The sequence below is a fragment of the Nanorana parkeri genome, unplaced genomic scaffold, assembly GCF_000935625.1.
Source record: "Nanorana parkeri isolate BGI_ZX_2015 unplaced genomic scaffold, ASM93562v1 scaffold65, whole genome shotgun sequence".
NCBI lineage: Eukaryota > Metazoa > Chordata > Amphibia > Anura > Dicroglossidae > Nanorana > Nanorana parkeri.
The window spans coordinates 840,303-857,143 of record NW_017306333.1 but is presented as its reverse complement, the minus strand read 5'-3'; the positions used below and the strand labels follow the sequence as shown (position 1 = coordinate 857,143).

The following is a 16,841-nucleotide window of genomic DNA, read 5'->3' as shown; positions in this document are numbered from 1 at the left end:
TTCGTGAGCTAGGACTTCTGCAGCTGGGAGCGAGCGTCACTGACACAGGTAAGTAAGTTGGTATTTGGCAACTTTTTTTTCTTTTAATAGTACTTAAAGATTGTAATTGAATAGAATGAGTTTATCCTCAGATTATGCGGTAGACGTTTCCCATTTGTATCTGTGCTTTGTGCTCTGTTTCTATGCTCTGTTGTGTCCGTGTCATCATAAAGCCCATGACACACTGCTTGCGAAGCCGTGCAGCATGGATGTTCACATACAGTGTGTGAGCTGAGCACAGCAAGATGAAGGACTGCATCTTCAGCCAATCAGCTCGCGTGTAACAACCGAAAGTACCTTACATCCTGACGCAGGGGTTTATAAGCGCCAGCCGATTGGCTGAAGATGACATTTTTCATCTCGGCATGCTCAGCTATACAAGCTCTCGGAAGCTGACATGCTGGAATGAAAATGACATGATACACTGCATGGGAAGGTCTGCACACCACCGCTCCGCGCTGCTTCGTGTGCAGTGTGTCACAAGCTTTAGGCATCCAGTTGCTAAAATGTTACATTTGTAGAATATCTTTTTCCTATAGCATTACTGGTTGTAGAATACCAAAAGAAGTTCTCTTCTCACCCCCCCCTATCACCCTTTTCACCTTGTGCAATTCTAGCCATGTTCATTAAAACAATCAATTCAACAAATAGTTTTTTGTAAATAGGTAACTTGCACTAGTCTTCTCAATGTAGAGTGTGACATTATTAAGGCCTCATTCACACTGCCGTACAATACGTTGCATATATGCACGTATATGTGCATATATATGTAATGCTTGTTTACACCAGGCATGTTGCATTGCATTTTGCAAAGCAGGAAAAGTGCACTGACAAAAAAACAAAACACTATTGTTTTTTTGCAGGACTTCCAAATATACATGTCGAGGTTACAATGTGAGCAAGCCCTAAAGCTTAGTAATGTTTTACCCAGATATTCTGATGTAACTCGGACAGGTCATTACTTTACAACAGTCAGAGAATTGTCAGACTTCGGTAATGGCAGCCTTTATACTTGTACATTGCTTAAGTCTGTAAGCCTTTTTCATCCTGACTGATGCATCACAAGTTAAATGCTCTTTCTGTTGAGCCATACAGCTGTGTACGTGTCTAGTATACCTTTCTGCAGGGAGAGAGCAAGGTATAGACTGATGTGGGCAGTCCCTCGGCATCATCAAGCTCTGTTACCCAGGTTAAAACAAACATTGGCATATTTTCAAAAGTCTACAACAGTCGTCACCATATGGCGGACTGTGGTCCGGACACGAACCAAGTGGCGGTTCTGTCCAGGCAGTGATTGACAACCTGCCCTGGGTTATGGCTAGCTGACAGTGGATACACCAGCCTCTGAGGCCTGCATTTCCACTGCCAGCCATAACCCAGCGCAGGCCCTCCCTCTACTTCAGTCATTGCTTGCTTGGACCACTGGCTTCCTAGCAACCAGTGACATGGGACCGACTGCTACAACTACAAGTGTTCTGGGCAGCTGTACAGCCACCCAGATCACTAGTATTAAGGTGCCCATACACCTTACGACCATCGCAAGACTTTTGTCTTGCAATGGTCGTAAACTTATTAAAAGCTCGTACGATCTGCCCATCTTGGACAGGCAGATCGTACTTGCGATCATCGAAAGCGGCGGGCTTCCGATTACCGCATTGAGGGGCGGGCTTCCGATCACTGCAAACGGGCAGTGTGCGCACACCGGCTCTTTCGGCAGTTGTCGAACATCAGTTTCAGGACAGGGAAAAGGAGAAGACCGGGAACATCCCCGATCTGCTTTGCAATCACTGAAGCATGAAGCAATGTCAGCGCTTCCTGCTTCAGCTGGCTGAAGTAACAGGTATACAGACTATCAAGCACATTCCTCTGATGATCTGTATTAGAGGGCCGGAAAGACATCAGCGGCCTAATACTGTAGATCCCTGATGTCTCCATAAAGAGAGCCTGTCACCTACCAAATGCTGTCACAGTATGCTGTTTAGCCCCTTTTGTAAAAGCTTTGTAAAAAGAAAAAGAAAATAAAGATGAAAACCAACCCTGCCATCCAATTTTAAAGAACACGTACGCATGAGGCATGCTCGTGTATATAAACAGGGGGATGGGGGGGGCTTCCAATAAAAATAAATAGTGTGACATGGCGCATTAGGTCTGTACCTGGAAACACACAGCTGCTGGTGTGAATGCAATCTAAATTGCGGACAGTGGCACAGGCACGAACTGAGTGACTGTTCTGTCCAGATCGCAATTCGGACCTTGGCTCCATGAAAATATTGTTCACCGGAACTCCTTGAATTTTAATTCACTATCTCTGGTCTAACCCTTGGCACTTGAGCAGTGATTGCCTGTGTCATCCATTAAAAACATAGTCCAAGCAAACAAGTAATGTGCTTCTGCAATTGTTTTATTTAAAAGCTTTATCATTTTATGTTTGGTTTTTGATGCTGATTTAATAACTTCTCTTATAACTGGGAATAAATTATTATATGAATTTAATATAAGAGTTTAAACTGAATTTATATACTCCTTATAAGTCAATTAATCGGGACACTGTTTTTAGAGTCCCAGGCTTTTGTCACTCGGTTTCTTACCCCTGTACTATAGGGCTCATTAAAGGAGAACCATGGGGTCAGTGTTTTTCCCCATAGTTCTCCTTAGGGTAACGGGAGGACACAAACTAGCGTCCTCCCGTTACCCTAAGCTCAGTATACCGCGAGCTACAGCTCGCGGTATACTGAGACTCCGCACCTGGAGCGGATCCTGACGTAGATGACGGGATCCGCCCAGCTGCGTGAGTGACAGCTGGCTCTGCCTATCTAGAGTCAGAGCCAGCTGTACCCGCCCCCTCCCCGTCCGTTCCGCCAGTCAGCGCTGGCAGATCGGAGCGGGGAGAGGGGAATCCAGCCCCTCTCCCTGTCACGGCAGAGAGCCGTGACAGGATCGAGAGGTGAGGGAACCCGGTATGTGTTCCCTCACCTCCCGATCTACTGAGCCGACCTGTGACAGTCTCATTGTCACAGGTCGGCTTAGAACTATGAGGTGAGTGGAAATCACTCATCTCATAGTTCTCCTTTAATAATGTGTAGATGGCACTGACGAGTATAGGATTTCCTATCTAGGGGAGCTAGTGCCACGCGAAGGGTGGAACTTTTATAAATAATCTCCTTTAATCTTAAAAGTTGAATCTTCTTAACTACAACATCATTGTGCATTGGAGGGTGAATATACAGATTAAAATACCAGCTCTAAATATGCTCTATCATCACAAATTAATTTGGTCCACTGTCCTTGGAAAAATACAGTACTTATACTTGTTATTATCCTAGATGTGGTTTACTTTAAAGTCCTACTAATTACTTTTTACCTTTTACTAATTATACTACCTACAACTTATTCCTGTAATATTATTTTTTAATAGCTGGTAATGTGCTAATTATGTCACTGGTACTTTTCCTCTTTTAGAATTCAATCCATGCTCGGAAGTGTGTGTGTGTTTGGATCTTATGCTAGGACAGTGTGTCCCTTTCACCCTGCAAAAGATACAACAAACTCCTGTATATAAGCCTTCTGCTAAAGTCACTGGACTTAAAAGTGTTCATTACTGAGTTCTTTACAACACAGTATACACAAGATGGTTGTTTCTGGTAAAGAACTTGTTCAATGCCATTGCAAGTCGAGGACATTTGTGCGCATGAGTAAAACTTTGGTGAAAGTTTTTACTTGTAATGTGAGCTTGTCAGATTACAAGTAATGTGAACATTAAAAGAGAACTATGGGTTAAGTGTTTTTCACCATAGTTCTCTTAAGGGTCATATTCATTTTATAAAATATGTTCCCGAATTTTTAACAGCATTCAGTCATTTTACAGCTCCATTCTTCAAAATATTAAATTTGCAACCCTTTGGAGGAATTGTGAGCCACACATGTATGTTTCGTCACAATGTTATAGACTCTTCTAAAGATGATATCCTTTTCATATGATCGGATAGTTGGACTTGGCTGAAAGGTGACTGCAATTATTCTTAGTTCATTCCTCTATCTGGCTACTGTTGTGCATTGTACTTACTGTCTTTCCTTTTGTATTGATGTTTAAGCTCTCCCTGAAACGTATAAATCATGTATGAGAAGCTTCTCCTCGTTTTTCAGTGCTGTGTAATTCTACCGCTGTCCAAGACAGATTTTGGCTTTCCTTTGGAGAACAGGGGTATCAATTGCAATTTACTGCAACATGAGAATAGCATTTCTTCAAGCTTGCTGTTAGTAAGCTAACAAACCACATATTGCTTTAACGCAGTTCTTTCCAAGCTTACGTTCTATTTTTTAAGGCTTCTAGTTATGTTGTTGGCAGAAAAATGTTTCATCCACATCTTATTAACATGTTATTGTGCACTTAGCAAGTGACAGAAGGGGGATATGTTACATTTTGTGTGTATATGCCTGTTTTATACTTCGCTTGCCACAATAAATATCTCACTGGTTTATTTTGGTTCCAAGGTTTCTTTTTTCCTGATGCGAGAGAGCATGGAGCCGCTTCCCGGCCAATCGGGAAACCGGGCAGCGTGTAGTGACGCGCAACCCCGGCTTCCTGATACCGGAAGTACTCGTGCTAGGCATCGGAGCATTTGGGCGAATACGTGTACTCGCCCAAATACTCGGAATCGGCACCGATATTGATACTAATATCGGTGCATCCCTAAACAGAATGCTTTCAATCTTATGCTTAAAAAATATAAGGAACCAAATAAGAGAAGTTCGTTGTTAGGGTTTGCATACCTTTTATCATTGAAGCTGGGCAAACAGCTAAATACACTGATAAAATACATATAAGTTCTATTTCTTTCCACCTAGATCCGATATATAGGGTTCATTTACACCATATGTGTTAGGATGCGTTCCTCGACACATTCCCAATGCATTGCACTCAAAAAACAATGACGTTCAATGAGGACAGTTCACACCAGCGCATTGCGTTGCGCTTAGCTGCACTGAGAAAAAGTAGAGCATGCTCTTTTTTTTTTTTTTTAAATGTGTGCAAACGCATCAGCATAACACACTGAAAAAGAAAAAGAAGGCTGTGACCTCACAGGAAATGAAATGGAGAAGAAAAAAAAGCAATGCAGCGCCTTGTAACACATATAAAATGTGTTACAATGGAAACTCAGCGCAACACAACTGCATTAGCGCATGCGTTATGGTGTGAATAGACCATTACACAGCAGCTCCTGTGTGAGATATATATACATACATTTTTTTATTGCTGTGGTTAAGTAACAGTTACAGGTCTTGTGTGCAAGAGGCTGATAACAAGTAAAATACAGGTACTTGCACTGCTTGCATTTAAGAAACAAAATAGGTGTAATAACGTGTTAATGAATAGAGTAATGTTTGTCTTGTAGATCTGCCTGTAGTTCAACTTTAAACATTTCACCCTGCCCTATAAAGCTGAACTCCGGGCAAAAAATGCAAATATATTCCTCAATAGCCGAAGAGTGTACATATCCACTTTGTGTGCACCAAAACACCTTTTGGAAATGCACATATTACCATATAAATTTAGCAGTGACATCACCATTTTGCTGTACATAGCCTGTGTAGAGAGCAGAGCTGTGGGAGGGACCCAGCAAACTACAGGTTGCCTGCAGAAAACTACAGGAGGGGGCGGAGAACAGACCAAGCACCCTGCACAAGGAGAGAGAGCAGCAGTGACCGGTCTTTATTGTAGGAAACTCCTGCACAGAGACAAAGTTTTGCATTGAATTACTGCACAGAAATACAAGAAGAACTACACAAAGCACACCAAAATTAACTAAAAATACAGATGCATAAACCAATTTATATTTTCATAAATACAGTCACTGTATCATCAGTTCATGTATTGGCCTGTTTGAATTTTTAATCCTGTAATAACAGTTAGATGAGTTATGATATATTGTTTGCAGAGCAGCCTTGGTCCTTGGCATAGAATATTTTAAAGTTCTTGGTGAATGTTGCTTTTGTATATCATTTCCATGGAAATGTAACGCTGGAAAATCATCACATTTATTATCAAAATGAGATTACCATTGTTTTCAGGCCTGCTTGTTGATGGAAAAGCAAAATCTGTATCTCCTAATGATACATGAATCAGGAATACATAATTAATGAGGATCTATAAAGTGATTCCTTCTTTTTGTCCCTGAGAAATTTGATATAATCATTCGAGAGCCTGCTGCTTGCTTATACAGATGATGCAATGTTTTGCAAATGGAGAATGGAGTATACACCATAACGATATTACAAATGATATATTTCAGTTTTCATTTCACCTTACTTGCTTAAGTCTAAGTTAGGTGGTTTGTAACATAATATGATAAAATAATATGGAAGCGACTACATGAATAGTTAGATAATATACACTTATCAGCCATAACATTATGGCCACCCGCCTAATATTCAGTAGGTTCCCCTTTTTGCTTACCCATCGAGACATGGCCTCTGCTAGACCTCCTGAAGGTATGCTGTGCTTTCTGGCACCAAGCCATCAGTACCAGATCCTTTCAGTTCTGTACGTTGTGAGGATGAACTCAATGGATCACACTTTTTTTTCCACCACATGCCACACATGCTCAATTGGATTGAGATCTGACGAATTTGGAGGCCAAGTCAACATTTCAAACTCCTGTTCAGTTTCTACATAATGTATACCACTCCCAGGTGCCATTGTAACCAGATAATCAATGTTATTCGCTTCACCTCTCAGTGGTCATAATGTTATGGCTGATCTGTATAGGTCTTCTGTAATTGTATGTACACAATCATAACCACTGGCAGCTTGATCTATCATTTATTTTTTTGCTGTTAGGATTTAGCGCAGAGGTTTCACTACTTTTCTATAATGGTTAGATAATGCTACTTCTGAGAGAATTCTGAGAAGTCAGCTCCAGCTTACTTTAGGTGACCTGTTTCTTGACAGTGGTCATGACCTGTGCCGATGTGGTGCATAGACTAGATAGAACAGTAGGGTTTTCGGATAATTGCAATACAATTTCTTTGTAAATTATTTAACAGTATCTAATCTTAGTATGGGTTGGCTTTAATATGCTACATGGCAATAAATATTAAATATTGGAAATGTCTGTCTGGCCCTGTACTTTTGGTCAACATATTTTAAATATTTTCACCTGATTACCCAATTATCATGGGTGGAACAGGTCTGCAGCTGTCTCTAAATACCATGCTATTTCTAGCTTGCTCTTTGTTCAGTAAATATAAAATAGTTGTGTACATTTTGAGAGGCCCCGATATACTGCATGAAAGTTATACCGGGCCTTTAATAGCTAACATTCCAACATCCTAATCTAATAATAATAAAAAAAAAACATTAAAACTATATCCCAAGCCCTGTCAAACTCCGCTTTAAATACTGCCTCAGCTGGATGCTTAATCTCAGATTATTACAAGGTCATCCATTACAAAACAAAACAATGAACTGATCAGAATATTGTTTTAAACACATAGTACATAGTCACCTAAGCTATCCCAGCCTTCCTAAATTAATTTGCATTAAACTCACCGACCATTTCCGTTTATGCCTAGGGGACAGATAAAAGCTGTTTTACTTACTTGACCCCACTCCTGCTGGCTTCCACCGGCTCTTAGACCAGTCCCCACAGCCTCTTTTCCCCTTCACTCTAAGGACCTTTGACACCATCAAGCTCCATAGTCCCGCATTGTAGGTGAGGACACAGAGGGAGAGTCCATAACCAGAGTGGAGGGGGAGAAGGGGACAGCACCGACCTCCGGAGCAGCAGGGATCGGGTAAATTAAACAGCTTTTTTCTGTCCCTTAGGCATAAACGTGCAGTTAACCCTTGCAGTGGGGGGACAGGCTACTGGAACTAAAAACGTTTCATTTCCCTTTTTAAGTTATAACCTTTTGACTTGAATGGGACCATATATCAAGACTTGAATTCTTCAATATTCAGGGCTTATTTACACCATGTCCGGACCATGTCTAGACAGAACAGTTTGTTCCCGGACCAAAAAAGCATCCCAATGTATTTCTGGGCCCTGTTTACACTAGCGCAGTCTGTTTCGGTCCAGACCAAAAAATACTGCTCGTCTTATTTTCTCTGGCCTGGAATGCACTGGAACGTATGGAAATGCATCAAAAATGCATACAAACGCACTGGACTGCACCTGAAAGCCCATTTTAAGCTAAAAAAAAAAGTGGTAAAAATGCACTGCACTGCGTTTGCAGACCTGCTCCAGATCTGGTCCGGACATGGTGTGAACAAACCCTAAATCCTGGGATGGAGTTCTGAACGGCATGAGCAGAGCTGGCAATACACTGCTTGAATTTTGCCCGAGTCCTGCTGATTTGTCCGAAATTCAAACTGTGGGTGGCCCTGTTGGCACCACTCCAGCTAAGGCTGAAAATTGTTACCTGAACAGTGATTGCAGCCAATCTGTTTGTCAATTTGTTCAGGTATTCTGCTGCGAGCACTGTATGTCAGAATACAACAGTCCATCAGTAGAGATTCCTCCATCCAAGCTGTTTAGTGTGGATGGGAGAATCCAAGTATTTTTTCCTAGAAGTGTGTGGCCAGCTTTAATGTTAGTTTAACTTTTATATAAAGGTAAACATCTTCATTAAAATATATCGTTCCTCTTAAACCACTGTATGTCATCAACTTGAATAGACAGACGGAGTTCCTACTGTAGCAATTACAAAACCCCTTCAAGCTGGTGCCTTTTGCCATCATTGAAACTTCAATAGTGGGAAAAAAATTTCTTTTTTTAAAGAAGTTTTTTAATAAAAGTAACATTTGTCAAATGTCAGATGAAAATCTTAGTCTGTTTTGCTCTTTAAAGGAAACCTATACTGTAGGAAATGTATGGGCCACCATTTGTTACCACTTTCTGAAACCCTAAGGCCCCATTCACACATAGCGACATACCTTTTGCAGCGGCCGGGATAGCGCGACTTTCGGGGCGGGGTTCCAGCGACGGTAGCGCGACCTTCTCCGTCGGGCTCCATAGAAAAAAGCAAAACGCGCAAAATCCGCCGAAAAAAGGGTCCTGTAGGCCCCATTCACACTGAGCGACATGAAAAGCGCGCGATTTTGAGCGATATTGCGCGACGAGCGATATTGAGCGTTTTTTTTTCCTATTGGGCTGTATGCAATCAGGAGCAATATCACTCGAAATCGCTCGAAAAAAGGGTCATGTAGGAGCGACAAGCTACCAGCGACGAGCTACAAGCGATATTGAGGGATTAAGTTATACCGGGCCTTTAATAGCTAACATTCCAACATCCTAATCTAATAATAATAAAAAAAAAACATTAAAACTATATCCCAAGCCCTGTCAAACTCCGCTTTAAATACTGCCTCAGCTGGATGCTTAATCTCAGATTATTACAAGGTCATCCATTACAAAACAAAACAATGAACTGATCAGAATATTGTTTTAAACACATAGTACATAGTCACCTAAGCTATCCCAGCCTTCCTAAATTAATTTGCATTAAACTCACCGACCATTTCCGTTTATGCCTAGGGGACAGATAAAAGCTGTTTTACTTACTTGACCCCACTCCTGCTGGCTTCCACCGGCTCTTAGACCAGTCCCCACAGCCTCTTTTCCCCTTCACTCTAAGGACCTTTGACACCATCAAGCTCCATAGTCCCGCATTGTAGGTGAGGACACAGAGGGAGAGTCCATAACCAGAGTGGAGGGGGAGAAGGGGACAGCACCGACCTCCGGAGCAGCAGGGATCGGGTAAATTAAACAGCTTTTTTCTGTCCCTTAGGCATAAACGTGCAGTTAACCCTTGCAGTGGGGGGACAGGCTACTGGAACTAAAAACGTTTCATTTCCCTTTTTAAGTTATAACCTTTTGACTTGAATGGGACCATATATCAAGACTTGAATTCTTCAATATTCAGGGCTTATTTACACCATGTCCGGACCATGTCTAGACAGAACAGTTTGTTCCCGGACCAAAAAAGCATCCCAATGTATTTCTGGGCCCTGTTTACACTAGCGCAGTCTGTTTCGGTCCAGACCAAAAAATACTGCTCGTCTTATTTTCTCTGGCCTGGAATGCACTGGAACGTATGGAAATGCATCAAAAATGCATACAAACGCACTGGACTGCACCTGAAAGCCCATTTTAAGCTAAAAAAAAAAGTGGTAAAAATGCACTGCACTGCGTTTGCAGACCTGCTCCAGATCTGGTCCGGACATGGTGTGAACAAACCCTAAATCCTGGGATGGAGTTCTGAACGGCATGAGCAGAGCTGGCAATACACTGCTTGAATTTTGCCCGAGTCCTGCTGATTTGTCCGAAATTCAAACTGTGGGTGGCCCTGTTGGCACCACTCCAGCTAAGGCTGAAAATTGTTACCTGAACAGTGATTGCAGCCAATCTGTTTGTCAATTTGTTCAGGTATTCTGCTGCGAGCACTGTATGTCAGAATACAACAGTCCATCAGTAGAGATTCCTCCATCCAAGCTGTTTAGTGTGGATGGGAGAATCCAAGTATTTTTTCCTAGAAGTGTGTGGCCAGCTTTAATGTTAGTTTAACTTTTATATAAAGGTAAACATCTTCATTAAAATATATCGTTCCTCTTAAACCACTGTATGTCATCAACTTGAATAGACAGACGGAGTTCCTACTGTAGCAATTACAAAACCCCTTCAAGCTGGTGCCTTTTGCCATCATTGAAACTTCAATAGTGGGAAAAAAATTTCTTTTTTTAAAGAAGTTTTTTAATAAAAGTAACATTTGTCAAATGTCAGATGAAAATCTTAGTCTGTTTTGCTCTTTAAAGGAAACCTATACTGTAGGAAATGTATGGGCCACCATTTGTTACCACTTTCTGAAACCCTAAGGCCCCATTCACACATAGCGACATACCTTTTGCAGCGGCCGGGATAGCGCGACTTTCGGGGCGGGGTTCCAGCGACGGTAGCGCGACCTTCTCCGTCGGGCTCCATAGAAAAAAGCAAAACGCGCAAAATCCGCCGAAAAAAGGGTCCTGTAGGCCCCATTCACACTGAGCGACATGAAAAGCGCGCGATTTTGAGCGATATTGCGCGACGAGCGATATTGAGCGTTTTTTTTTCCTATTGGGCTGTATGCAATCAGGAGCAATATCACTCGAAATCGCTCGAAAAAAGGGTCATGTAGGAGCGACAAGCTACCAGCGACGAGCTACAAGCGATATTGAGGGATATTGAGCGACGAGATGTGAACAGCTCCATTGAAATGGATTGGAGAAGCTACATAGAGCGATATCGTGTGGAAATATGAGCGATATCGCTGCAAAAATCGCTCGATAAATCGCTCAGTGTGAATGGTGCCGTAGAAGCGACCGCGACACGGAGCTAAGACCGCTCCGTTGAATATCATTGGCCGGCGACTTCTCGCGATATCGCGCGGCAAAAATGTGCGATATATCGCTATGTGTGAATGGGGCCTAAGGCCCCGTTCACATATAGCGAATTGTCGCGCGATTTCCGCCGCGATATCGCGCATTTTTGCCGCGCGATATCGCGAGAAGTCGCTGGCCAATGTTATTTAATGGAGCTGTCTTAACTCCATGTCGCTCGTCGCGGTCGCAAGTCGCTTCTACCGGACCCTTTTTTCGGCGGATTTTGCGCGATTTTACTTTTTTTCTATGGAGCCCGACGGGGAAGGTCGCGCTACCGTCGCTGGATCGTCGCTGGAACGTCGCCCCGAAAGTCGCGCTATGCCGGCCGTGCGGATCCGCTGCAAAAGGTATGTCGCTATATGTGAACGGGGCCTTAGTGGGAACAAGTACACTGATCAGTTGTCCTGACTTCACTCTGACTTTGGTGTATTCTGTGCATGTTTATTCTGTGACTAAGAAAGTACTAAGGTTTTCGTTTAACTGTTTTGGAACCATTAGGCCTTGTTCACACCAAATGCAGACCAGATCCGGTCAGGTTTCTGCACACGCAGTGTAGTGGGTTGTGCCGCGTTTTTGATGCGTTTTTGATGCGTTTAGGGCCGGTTTTGGTTAGAAAAAAAAACATTTTTTTTTTAAAGTTTAACTTGGGCTTTTAAGCACTTGCATGCGTTTTTGATGCGTTTTTGCGTTTTAGATGCGTTTTTGATGCGTTCCAGACCAGATCCAGAGCAGGTAAAATAGGGCTTGCCGCATTTTTTTAATCCGGTCTGGATCCGCACGCTGCGATGTGAACTGGAGGTCAAAATACCATAGGAATACATTGGACGCAGTTTTGATCCGGTCTGCACCTGCTCTGGTCCGGATCTGCTCCGCGCTTGGTGTGAACAAGTCCATATTAAACTTTTAAAAAACGGCCTAAAACGCGGCACAACCCACTACACTGCGTGTGCAGAAACCTGACCGAATCTGGTCTGCATTTGGTGTGAACAAGGCCTTAGTCTGATCCTCAGTTTTAACATTAGTTTGTTTATTTCAGGTGTGTGGATGATGTGTATACTATGGCTAGTGACCCCTTGGAAGGATTTCATGAAGTGAATCTTGCTTCACCCACAACTCCAGACGTTGGGGTTATTGACGTGAAGCCTCAGGAACGGACTACCTCACCTAATGTTGTCTATCGACATTTAAGTGTCACTTCAAACCCTTCTCAGACAAACACATTGAATGCATCTGACCTACCTACACAGCCTGTGTATTCTTCACCAAGACATTTAAATTGTCGGGATGCTACAGGGAGAAGGTAAGGTCTAGCTGAACAACCAAATCATGCCCCTTAACACTTTTTTGGTCTTTTGCAGGGCATTAGCAGTTCTCTATCCAGCACACCGCAAATCATGGCATATGTGTTGTGCTGCAGTGCGGGTGCCATGCTGCATATCGTTCTTGTGCATTGAGGTGTCAGGCACCTTCTAAATCAAGGGCACCGCAGTGCAACACACAAAGGGCTGTGCATTGCAGTAAAATGCATGCATATAACTGCTTATTACCACAATTCATCTGTGTGAAGCCAGCCTTAGATATTGGTTAGAAATGTACCTGTATTTAAATCTGGTGTACAGGAAATCATTTTGCTAGACTGCATGATTAACATTTTATTTTAAGTTAACACAGAAAAATTGGGTCATTTTCTTGAACTTTTTCAGGTTGTATGCATCTATATTTAGGCAAAGCCAAAATAAACTTCCCAGAATATATTTTGTCACTGAGCTGGGTAGTGTAGTGTATTTTAAACATTTCATATGACTTTAAGTAAGTAAGTTATTTGAGTTTTCAAATAAGCAAAGCAATTCACTAATATGTATGTACATGATCTTATTTACAGCACCAGCTTATCGGATACTTTGTCATGTTCTACCTCTGTATGTCAGACATGTTCACCCAAACACAATCGGAGGAAGGACAGCAACCGTGCAGAGAGAGAGTTTTTACAGGGAGCAACACTGACAGATGTAGTGGACGGGCCAGATGATGTGCATAGCTGGAGTACAGACAGCCTGTCCCACCTGCGGAGTCCATCTGTGCTAGAAGTCAGAGAAAAAGGATATGAACGACTGAAGGAGGAACTTGCTAAAGCTCAGAGAGTAATAAAGTGCACTATTTTAGCCTATGATAATTATTGTGCAAGCCAAAGTCTATTCTTGTGAAAACTGACTATATTTAATTGCAGCCTCAGTAGCGTTAGCTAAAATATTTCTGAGGTCCCTAAATTCTGAGTCATTCTGTGAGCCTCACTATAACGACAAGTGGTGTAATTGTTTCTATGTACAAAACTTAGCATCCCTTCCTAACTTTTGTACATAGAGACTAGAAAGGACTAGTCACCGGTATTGTCTGTGGTCTCCCTGTAGCTGATCTTTTCCCCATTACTGTCTTGTGTTGTAGCACATTGGGGGGAATTTATTAAAACTGGTGCAGATCTGCACAGCAACCGATTAGCTTCTCTGTCTCATTTTCAAATCTTACCTGAGCAAACTGAAGAGAGATGCTGATTGGTTGCCATGGGCAACTGCTCCGGATTGTGTCTGCTCCAGTTTTGATAAATCCCCCCCCATCCTGTTTGTGTGGGGGCAGCAGTCTCAGGAAATATAGGGCTTTTATCATTTCAGAGCCTCCAGCAAGGAGAACAGTGAGCAGCACAATAAAGACATCACTAAATTCCTTGAAACTAGAAGTCAGAGGCAACAATGCCTTAGCTCTCACACTGCAGATGTACAGTCATAGGGCTGTATAGGCGCAGAAGTGCTTAGGCACCTTCATACCAGGAGGTGCACTGCTATTTTTCAGGAAGAATTCAAGACATTGTGCTTAGGCACAATTAATATTTCCTTATGTTCCCTATAACATAGCAAATCTGTGTTCAGGTCCACTTTAAATTCATGCCTTTTGAAAGTGTACAGTTCAGATCTGAAGTGATTTCCTGAGCGCCTGCTGAGACACAGGCACCAGCATCTTTAAATCTAGTTGGGAGTGATAAATCATGGGTTGTCCTGTATCTGTTCCAAAGAGGACTTGCATGTGCTGTATGTACTGTCGCTACAGTATAACGTTTTGCTTCTCTGGTTATTGTATTATTTGAAGGAGCTGAAACTAAAAGATGAAGAATGTGAAAGACTTTCCAAAGTGCGGGACCAACTTGGCCAGGAGCTGGAAGAGCTCACAGCTAGTCTATTTGAAGTAAGTTGTTTTGTATACAAAGTGCAAAAAAGAACACGAGAGTTTGTCCTATCAATATCCTTCCAGAGGCTGATGGGAGCCTTTTTTAGATGAGAAAGTGAATATGACAATATTAATCTCCAACACACACACGTATATAGTGTGTGCGTGTGTGTGCACGTGCACAGCCTTTCTAAAAAAGGTAACTCGCCTTCTATTCCTTTTCATTTTAGTGGTTTTAAAGGAGAACTATGAGGTGAGTGATTTAACCTCATAGTTCGAGCCGACGTGTGACAATGAAACTGTCACAAGTCGGCTCAATAGATCGGAAAATGAGCGAACGCATACCGTCTCTCGCTCACTTCTCGATTATGTCCCTGCAGAGAGCCGTGACTGTCACTCACGGCTCGCTGACTTGAGGAACAGACGGGGAGGGGGCGGGTACAGCTGGCTCTGCCTCTAGATAGGTAGAGCCAGCTGTCACTCACGCAGCTGGGTGGATTTTGACAGTAATGTCAGTATCGGTCCCGGCTGCGGCGGTCTCAGCATACCGCGAGCTGTAGCTCGCGATATACTGAGCTTTGGGTCACAGGAGGAAGCTAGTTTATGTCCTCCCGTGACCCTTAGGAGAACTATGGGAAAAAACACTTACCCCATAGTTCTCCTTTTAATGTTAAAGACATAGAAGAGAGAATCATGTTTATTACTGCAATATACAAAATTAACATCACCACCATTTTTAAAATGGTTATAAACTGTTTGGTGCAATTGTCAAAATTTTCTTGTAACCCAGATTATGTAATATCCATAGGAGTTATATTTAATGCAACTTAAACCTATTACATAATGTAAGACGATTTGTATAACATCTGATATGGAAAAATAGGTTGGCTTTTTGAAAGGAGGGGGGTAATATGACAGATCATCAATGTACATTTAGTGTTCGAATCACAGACAATCTAAAATGATGCTGTACTTTGCCCATACAGTGCACCTACTGGGTATCTGTTTAGTACCAATGTGCTACTGTTGTTGTTACTTCCAAAGGAAATAGCCCTTTTGAACTGAATGTCTTTTTTCAAAGTCCATGCATTTTGTCAAAGCCAGCAATACAATGGCATTATATGTATTAGTGGATATTACAACATGGCATATTATTGAGGCTGTCCAGGATTTCACAGACCCTGAAGTGAGTTTGACTTTATTCCAATTCACATGTATTATGCTGTACCTCAGAAAGTGGTTTATTCAGAGGCAAGTTGCTAACAGAAGACCATGAAAAACAATCTTTGTTTTTAAAGAAAATCTGTACAGAGGGAGATATGTGGGGAATATAAGCTGGTTTACCGGCTGGCATGCTTGTTCAGTGGCTTAAAACCTATTGAGTCTTTTAGCTGGAACAGTTGTGCATCATGTCAGAACTCTTTATTTGTAAGATTTCTTTACTTTCTGTTGCTTGACTGGGCTTTTAAATTGGCAACGGGCATTGGCATCAGTGGAGACAGGTTCAGTCTAAATATTGATGTTGTACAACAGCAATATTGCAGGTAACATTGCGCATTTACAAAGCAGTTGTCTCAGTTAGGAAGGAGAGTCTCTTTAATGGGACACAGACTGCAACAAAAGTGGGTTTCACTTGTGCTGTGTCACCAGTAGGGGTTTTACCAGTACATGAATTGATGGGACATAAACTACACTGAAACTGATGGAGATCCTAGACCTTCCCTACTATTCCATTTATTACATTTTAGATAGTGTTCTGCTTTAAGATTTATGTAAACAGCTATTTTTTTTGTAATTCTAGGAAGCACATAAAATGGTACGAGAAGCAAATGTTAAACAAGCCACAGCAGAGAAACAGCTTAAAGAAGCACATGGAAAGGTATGTGGTAAAATCACCTACTTTATTTTTTGTTTGAGAACTTTCCAGGTTCATATTACTAATTTCTATATTTTGTCCTTACTTGATTTTAGACATTTATTGGTAGTGCTTCCCCATTGGATCCCAATCTTTTTTTGTGATGTTTTGTTGGATCCTTGTCCCATGTAGGAAACTAGTGTTGAGCATGTTTAATACCAATGCTCTCCATCTTGTAATTACTTCTACACAAGGCTCTGTGTTTTTATGCTAAGGCCACATTGTATCCTCCACTGTGCAGATAGTGGAACAATA

The 16,841-nt window shown here is 42.0% G+C and overlaps 1 protein-coding gene across 1 annotated transcript in view; it reads left to right on the top strand.

Annotated features, from left to right (window-relative positions):
* RAB3IP (RAB3A interacting protein) overlaps nucleotides 1–16,841 on the top strand; it is a 50,528-nt gene that overhangs the window by 9,688 nt on the left and 23,999 nt on the right. Inside the window, exons 2-5 of the mRNA XM_018576347.1 lie at nucleotides 12,492–12,755; nucleotides 13,338–13,596; nucleotides 14,594–14,689; nucleotides 16,473–16,550. Of these exons, the coding sequence (XP_018431849.1) occupies nucleotides 12,514–12,755; nucleotides 13,338–13,596; nucleotides 14,594–14,689; nucleotides 16,473–16,550 (675 nt within the window). The 5' untranslated portion in view covers nucleotides 12,492–12,513. The remainder of the gene's footprint in view (nucleotides 1–12,491; nucleotides 12,756–13,337; nucleotides 13,597–14,593; nucleotides 14,690–16,472; nucleotides 16,551–16,841) is intronic.